The sequence below is a fragment of the Hordeum vulgare genome, chromosome 3H, assembly GCF_904849725.1.
Source record: "Hordeum vulgare subsp. vulgare chromosome 3H, MorexV3_pseudomolecules_assembly, whole genome shotgun sequence".
In the NCBI taxonomy this organism is placed as follows: domain Eukaryota; kingdom Viridiplantae; phylum Streptophyta; class Magnoliopsida; order Poales; family Poaceae; genus Hordeum; species Hordeum vulgare.
This window is the reverse complement of record NC_058520.1, coordinates 402710934-402719277: the sequence shown is the minus strand read 5'-3', so window position 1 is coordinate 402719277 and position 8344 is coordinate 402710934. Positions and strand designations below refer to the sequence as shown.

Genomic DNA, 8344 nt, shown 5'->3' with positions numbered 1-8344 from the left:
CGGAGCCCCGATTCCGACAGCCGACGGCTGCACATTCACTTCACGGATCTTATCACCGTCGCTCATAGAGACGACTGATGAAGAACGTCATCGCGAGAAGGAAACAACAAGGACTTGGATGATTGATGTCGTCATAGTCCAGGTTTAGGTCCGACCTCCTTTTTTCTAAATGAAAATTGTCCGGAATGTGATGAATGTACTCAAGTTTGCATGAATATTCGGTTTGCATGAGTTTCATCCACGCTATCCACATTGCCCTAGGGCTGGCTGGTAGGGCGTGTGGAGCCCCTACTTGTGCACAAGCCGCCGCTTGCAACGCACAATCGAACACGGAGGAGGCATTGGCTGCGCACGCTATCGCAGAAGAGAACGCCAGCTACGTGTCCTACACATTGTTTGGTCGTGTCGGTGAGAGCCGACAACGGGGAGGGGGGGATTCTTTTCCATCATGGACCCCACGTCCACCGGCGATGGATAGGTCGCAGACTCTGTCGAGAATGAGTAGGGCATGGGAGGCGACATGGCCTTTTGTCCTATATGGGCTCGTCCATATTCCATATTGTACTCTTCCTCGTGGACGGCGGCACTTTCACTTCACGAGCCTTATCGATGTCCCTCAGAGAGACAACCGATGAAGAATGTCGCCGTCAGAAGGAAACAAAAAGGACTTGGATGATTGACGCCCTCGTAATCCAGGTTTAGGTCCGACATTCTCTTTTTTAAATGAAAATTGTCCGGAATGTAATGAATGTATTTCGGTTTGTATAAATATTCGGTTTGCATGAATTTCATTCAGTCTATTCAAACTTAGCTTAAATTGTACGCGGATAACATTAAATTGTATGCAGATAACATTGAATGACCGACTTTTGGATGCGTATCCGGACGAACGAACATGATGTCTGGTTTGCTGGTAGCGTTCGAGAGACAGTGATTTGGGCCAATGCCCGCCCGGTCCGGTACCACCATGTCTGATTGGCAGAGCATCGTCAGGCCGATGAGAGAAGTTGGTTCCGTCGGTGCAACCCCCACCCGCAAGCGAGAGAGAGCAAGAATCTAGCCCGAGACATTGCCCGGAAAAGCTGACCGGATAAAAGGCGTAAATCTCGTCCCACACCTTATAAAGCTCACTGTCACTGACTGGTTAGCTAGCTCACTCTGCCCCGCCGTCCTCAACTCCTCACTCCATAGCGACGAGCGAGCAATGGCCCCCGAGCGGCCGGGGCACAAGCTATGCCTCTTCCTCCTCGCGGCCTTGGCGTGCTCGCTGCACGCAGGCGCCGCCGCGGAGAGCACGTCCACCCTGGCAATCCGGCACAAGCTGCCGTCGAAGCCGAGGCACGGCAACACGAGGCAGCAGCACCGACCGGGTCCGCGCGCGAACGGCGGGATGGCGTCGTGCAACATGTTCCAGGGCAGCTGGACGTACGACGACGCGCTGGCGGTGTACGACGCGGCGAGCTGCCCCTTCGTGGAGCCGGAGTTCGACTGCCAGAAGTACGGCCGCCCCGACAAGCTCTACCTCAAGTACCGGTGGCGCCCCGCCTCCTGCGAGCTCCCGAGGTATGTATGCATGCACGCACGCACGCACGCGATGCCGCGATTCAATGGAAGGTCGCTGACGAGACGGCGCATCGCTCATGGCTGGCCGCGCTGCGCACCAGGTTCGACGGGCGAGACTTGCTGAGCAGATGGAAGGGGAAGAAGATACTGTTCGTGGGGGACTCCATCAGCCTGAACCAGTGGGAGTCGCTGGTGTGCATGCTGCACGCGGCCGCGCCGGCCTCCAGGACCAGCTACAGCAGGGGCAACCCCGTGTCCACCGTCACGTTCCAGGTCCGTGCCGTCCCTGTACATTCCAGCTCAGATTTGGTGTCAGTCACTAGCGATTCCTCCCTTCTAGTCTTGTACCGCATCAGCACGCGGAAGAAAGTACTGTAGCACACACGACATTCTGGTTAGGTTAGGTTCTACTAGTAGTAGTGATAACTTGTGAAAGCATGAATCGGCCAAACTGTTTTGTTGACACTAGTAGGAGTAGTTCCCTAACGACGAGTGGTTGATAGATTATGCACAGCCGCACGCACTTTCGAAAAGGGACGTGCTTTGTGATGGCCTTTTGGTGCCCCAGCCGCTGGCTTCGGGGCACCACCGGCGGAACAGCGTGTTTGTGTCCTCTCCCAAGCCAAGACCCAAGGGATGGAAGTAGAAAGTAGCTCCCCGCCGTCCGCGTAGCCAAACCCACAAAGCTCTCGTGGGGGGTGTTGGGGCGGGGGTTGTGGGTGTGGGAACCAGGCGCCATGGGCGACAGCGCAGAGGGGCACCACTTGTCCCTATCCGCCACCATCTCGCGTTCCACTTCTTTCTTTGGTGTTTTGCTGATTGGTAGCATCGTCCCGTGATCCACTGAAACAAACCAGGGTCAAACTCTTTGCTCCTCCAGATGCAAGACAATCTTCTTTTTTCTATAGACCCCAGATTCCATTTGGGAGAGACTTGGCACATGAGAATTTCTTGGCTCCACCAGATCGGTATTTTCTGGGTGTTAAATCTGGCTTGTAGGCGCACGTGATCGATTACAGCATATTAGTACTCTCTTCGTTCCATAATGTAAGATCATTTTGACACTACAGAATACTCCCTTGATTCCATAGTGTAAGACCATTTTTGACACTACAAAATACTTCCTCCATCACATAATGTAAGATCATTTTTGACACTATAAAGTACTCGCTCCATTTCATAATGTAAGACCATATTTGACACTATAAAATATTCCCTTCATCACATAATACATAATGTAAGATCATTTTTGACACTACAAAGTACTTCCTCCATCCCATAATGTATGACCATTCTTGACACTACATTAACGTAAAAGATGATTTTACATTATAAGACAGGGGGAGTACTTCTTTAGCTTGTTTGCTGGTTGAAATAAAAAACGAACACCAAAGACAAGTCGTTGGCCATGCGGTTCTCCAAAGATCACATACGCACATTAACAACCTCAAGGATGCGGGTGTGAACACAATATTATCCCACACGAGATCTAACACTGGTCGAAGAAAGAACCACATTCATAAGATTAGCATAACAATGGATGGATCACCGACATGATGAAAAAGGAGACTGTGGTCCATTGTCATTTCTCCGAGACCATTTAGAGGAGGCCATGCCATTTGCTAACCCGATCCTAAGGGGAATTGATGACTACATCCTTGAGCGTGAGATGTTTCATGCGATATCATATATGCCTTCCAAGAAGACGTCGGGTCCTGATGGCTTCACGTGAGTGTTCTTCAAAGTGAAAGTGTGTTGGGGCATCATTCGACAAGAGGTGACGCAAGTAATCCATAAGTTTCCACATCCGAATAGCGAAAGATTTCATTGGTTTAACTCCATGAACGATGCCTTGTTGTCAAATAAACAAGGGGTTGCGGAAATCGTGAACTATCATCTATTTAGTTCTATTCACGCCATTGATCATAGCTAAGGTCCTTGCTCTCTAACTTTCCCGTATATGAATGATCTTGCATGTTAGAATTAATGGGCTTGATCCATGAGCATGTACTTTTTTGAAAACTCCTAAATAAATCCCAAAGGCCCATGTATAAATGCCAGGAAGAGGAGTGCAATCTTTAGTCTCATACAATTAGTGAAGGTAGTGTGAAACCAACTTATATAGTGGAGTCTCCTCGCTCCACTTAGTGATTGGTATGTATGAGGAGAGCAAGAGAACCTGACACGGGGTCGAGCCATGATGAAGGGCGTGGGTGTATGAGGAGAGCAAGAGAACCCGACACGGGATCGAGCCATGGTGAAGGGCGTGGGTGTACGACATTCACATGAATAGTCCACTGAGATCTAGTATGTGGCCTTACATGAGCGCAATTTTCTTTTGTTGTTTTATTTTTTGGTTTCTTGGCCGGTAGTTTGGATTGTTATCGTGACATGAGATCGCATGACACACCAAAATCGGGTTAGGGTTTCTTGCCCCATCTTGCTATCTGCGTCGTCACTCTACTCCACCCTGAATGCAAGTTAACTAGCGAGCGAGAGATCATGTCTCGGTAACCTCTCACTCTTGTGATCTTGCACGGAGAGATAGAGAACTAGCTTTCCATGCTCTCACTTGTTGTTAAAAAATCCACTTTAGTACTCGCATGCCGGAGATAATCTCTCATGAAGATGGGAGGAAGTTCCAGGAAGTCAATACTATCTTTGTGGGATGCATTTGGTGTGTTCTTGTTGACCGTCTGCATGATGTGTGCATGCACATACAATGGAAGCACTTGTGGGATACACTGAATGCTAATGTCGGTGCAACAGATTCAGTCAGTGAACTGTACATCATGTAGACCTTCCATGACTACAAGATGATGAATAATTGGTCTGTAGTTGAACAAGCTCATGAGGTACGGTGCACAAGGAACTTGGACTCCTTAAATGTATCTTACCTCACAAGTATATGGTTGGGTGCATGATTAGGAAGTTTCCTCCTTCGCGGAAGAGTTTCGACACTACTCTAAAGGATAAGAGATAGTGGATATGAGTTGAAAATCTGATAGTGTCTTTTGATGTTGAAGAAAACGCTCAGGCCAAAGACACTAACGAGAAAGGGGGCGAGAGCCAATCTCGCGTCAATATGATGTAGAGAAACTCATAGAATGTGAATAAAGGAAAGAACGAGCCTACCATCAACAAGCTTGTCAGGACTACTACCTTCAAGAAGAAGAAGGAGAACAAAATTGAGCTAAATTACTTTACCTGTGGGAAGCCTAACCACTTTTTCAAGCAAAGCCTAGAACATGCAGACCACGGACGGAAAACAGGTTCCAAGGTTGTCAACGTCGTGACCACTAGTAGTACTAATGGTGTCGATGTCAAATCTGAAAGACCATATTACCCACGTTCAGGTTCAAGCCCTCTCTCTAGGGGTACACCCTACTCCTACTCATGTTGTATTGGATTGAAGGGGTGTACATGGTATAAAGATGATCTCTAGTATGATAGGTATATTGTGGGTTTGATTGTAAGGTGCCCTAGCGGCTAGACATGCCTTGGCTTATAAAGGATATCGAGGCCTAGGGTTACATGAATCATAGTCGTCAAAGGCGATTGGAGAGTCCTAATATATCCGATCTTCTTGCCTTGGTCGTCAAGATGTCGTTTCCTTCCTTCTAGAGGGCCCGCATGACGGATTAATGGTTGGGATTGCGCTGCGGCCTAAGGGGCCTCGGGCTGGCCTGGTGGGCCAACTTCCGATCGCATGAGGCACCCTTGGCCCGTTACGCCGTCAGTAACCCTTGGAATTAGTCCTTTGAGCTCGGTTGCTTCCTGGTTGAGGTCGAACTGTGCATGTTGTCTTGTGAAAAGCGATGGCGAGGTCTTGACGAGTTCCTAAACTTTGAACATGATGTCGCCGGCAACCTCTTCGTGAAGTCGAGGAATAACGCCGTTCATCGGGCTTCAAAGCAAGAATGGTAAATATGAAGTGTTTGTGTTTCGAGGTTTGTGCATATTGTATAGTGTAAATCACGAATAGGGTGTTTTGGTGACGAACTTCATGAAGCCTTTTCTTTTTGAAAAATTCAAAATTCAAACCTTTTGACTTTAAAAAAAATATGGAAAAAATATGCAACTACAAGGATGAAATGTATTTGTGTGTAAATATTCAGGATGGAATACCTTTAAATGCGACATGTACGAAAAAGACAAATTTCTGAACTTTGAGGATGAATAGTATCTTGTGTTAAAAAGCGAATTTCAACGTATTTCGTCCTAAAAATTTACACATATGTATGTTCTGCCTCCATGTATATCTTTTTTTGTTTCATGTATTTTTGAATTGTAAAATATGTATTTGGATGAATTTTGTGTTTTTCAAAAACCAGCTCCAAAAATCATTTTTGGTAAATCACAGAGTAAAAAAATGTTAATTCATTTGGACGCAAATAAGTTTTAATAACGAATGTACAAAAATTCTAAAAAAATGTATTTTAGTTCATGCATTTGTGCATTGTAAAGCATAAAGTAAAAAATTTAAACCGTCAATTCATTTAGAAAAAAGTTTGTATAATTAAATTTGAAAGATTCCAGAACAACGGTGAAGCGCTTGTGTCATGAGGTTTGTGCATTATGTTTAAACTCAATCATGGAATCCTCTAAACTGTACATACGGCAGAGTCCGGTGATTGAAGATGATGCCCAACGGCCGGTAATGCTTGGATTTGCCATATATGTACCATCGGATTGGCCAATGCTCAACATTCAAAGTAATTGACACCGCAGTCATGCCGTTTGATGGAAAAGATGGTCCAGTGCATTAAAACACCTATATGTTTGGTGCCGATTCTTCCCACTAGACGGCAATTAGCACTGCAGATGGTACTACTAGCAATAATCTCACCCCAGCTTGGCAAGATGTCCTAGCCTTGTGTTTTTTTCTTGTTCTTTGGATTGTCCTAGCCTTGTGGTTGCCCTCCTTGTGCGCAACCAGACTTGAATGTACCCAACGCCAAAAGAATCAAGCCCGTTTTGTGGGTGCCAACCCATGATTTCCGGCAATACCGCGGGGCCGTGTAATAGCCATATGCAGCACACGCCCGATCTGCAATCAGACTGCTTTGCAGTTCACTACCGGCAATCACTCTGCTTTGCAGTTTACCAACTTGCAAAGTCACGGACAGTTTAGACAGTTTAGAGATGGAATCATCTGAAATAGCCCTAAACCATGGTCCACGAGCTGGCGTTTGGTCTTATCCGGCCATCGCAGGCACCGCATCGATGACATCGCACCTGCCGTTTCATTATTCAGAGCGACAGTGAGACGCACAGGTAGCCGCGGACGCAGACAAGCAGAGACGTATCGGTGTATCTGCCGGTTTTATGGCCGCGTCCGCCGTATCGGCGCCGACAGTTTTGGAGACTTGCGCATGTTGACGGTCCGATGTGACCGTGCATGGAGTAATTATACGTAGGGTGGTACGTCGAGGTGCACGGCACGGCGTGATCCGCCACAAAGTTTGGTGCCGGACGGGGCGCGCTGGCGGCTGACGTGCGCTTGCCGTCTCGTGCAGGACTACGGGGTGTCGGTGGCGTACTACCGGAGCACCTACCTGGTGGACATCGTTGAGGAGTCGATCGGCCGGGTGTTGAAGCTCGACTCCATCTCCGGCGACGCCTGGCTCGGCACCGACATGCTCGTCTTCAACACTTGGCACTGGTGGACCCACACCGGCAGGGACCAACCGTAAGACGGAGCTACCCTTTCTTGCACAGGCTTATAGTACTGTAGTAGGAGCACATAGAATCATGCTTGTGTTTATTGATGATGGCACTTGTATTTCTTTTCTTGAAATGATACCAGATGGGACTATGTGCAAGATGGGGCTCAGGTCATGAAGGACATGGACCGGCTCACGGCCTTCTCCAAGGGGATGTCCACATGGGCCAGATGGGTGGACTCCAACGTCGACACCTCCAAGACCAAGGTCTATTTCCAGGGAATCTCTCCGACCCACTACAAGTAAGATAAGCAAGCCCAATTCCTTCATGGTCATAGTCATAGAGTGCAAGGATTAAGAAGACTGCTCTGTTGAAAATACAGTGGAGCGCAGTGGGGGGAGAGCTCCAGCAGCTGCGCGCACCAGACGCAGCCGATCGCGGGGCCGGCGTATCCGGGCGGGCCGCTCCCGGCGCAGGGCGCGGTGAGGAGCGCGCTGGGCGGCATGTCGAAGCCGGTGTTCCTGCTGGACATCACGCTGCTGTCGCAGCTGAGGAGGGACGCGCACCCGTCCGCGTACAGTGGGGGGCACCCGGGAAACGACTGCAGCCACTGGTGCCTTGCCGGCCTGCCCGACACCTGGAACCATATCCTCTACGCGTCGCTCCTTGCATAGGCTTGGACGCGCGTGCCCGCAAGTTTTGGCAAGCTGCTGCTGCTCTGTCTTCTTTCACAGTAAGGTTAATTCTTTTACGGGTGAGTGTTTAGATTGGTGATTCAATTGGTGTTCAATACCAGGGTGATCAAACAGAAAATATGATTCGGTTGTCCCCTCACAATTTCAACCTAGACGATCTTACACAACCAAAAAGCAAAGGTATTTTATTTGGTTGTGGGAAACATCTCGTTGTTTGTTTGGGGAGTAAGGATATAGACCCGCAAATTTGCTTATAGTCCACGGACACAAATACGGAATCTGTTCATCCAACATTGTCAGCATACATTTAAAACACTTTTCAAACATATCAAATGAATTTCATGCAAACCGGCTTTCATACAAACTAGAACACATTTGTTACAATTTAAATATTTATTTATTAAAAAAGAGCCGATCCT

The 8344-nt window shown here is 48.0% G+C and overlaps 1 protein-coding gene across 1 annotated transcript; it reads left to right on the top strand.

The window, feature by feature from the left end:
• The first annotated feature begins 975 nt into the window (after positions 1-975).
• LOC123443990 (protein trichome birefringence-like 38) lies at positions 976-8128 on the top strand. Its single transcript, XM_045120577.1, has 5 exons — positions 976-1563; positions 1665-1836; positions 7083-7255; positions 7373-7531; positions 7613-8128. The coding sequence occupies exons 1-5, from the start codon at positions 1205-1207 to the stop codon at positions 7902-7904; spliced, it is 1155 nt and encodes a 384-aa protein (XP_044976512.1). The 5' UTR covers positions 976-1204; the 3' UTR covers positions 7905-8128.
• The last annotated feature ends 216 nt before the right edge of the window (positions 8129-8344 follow it).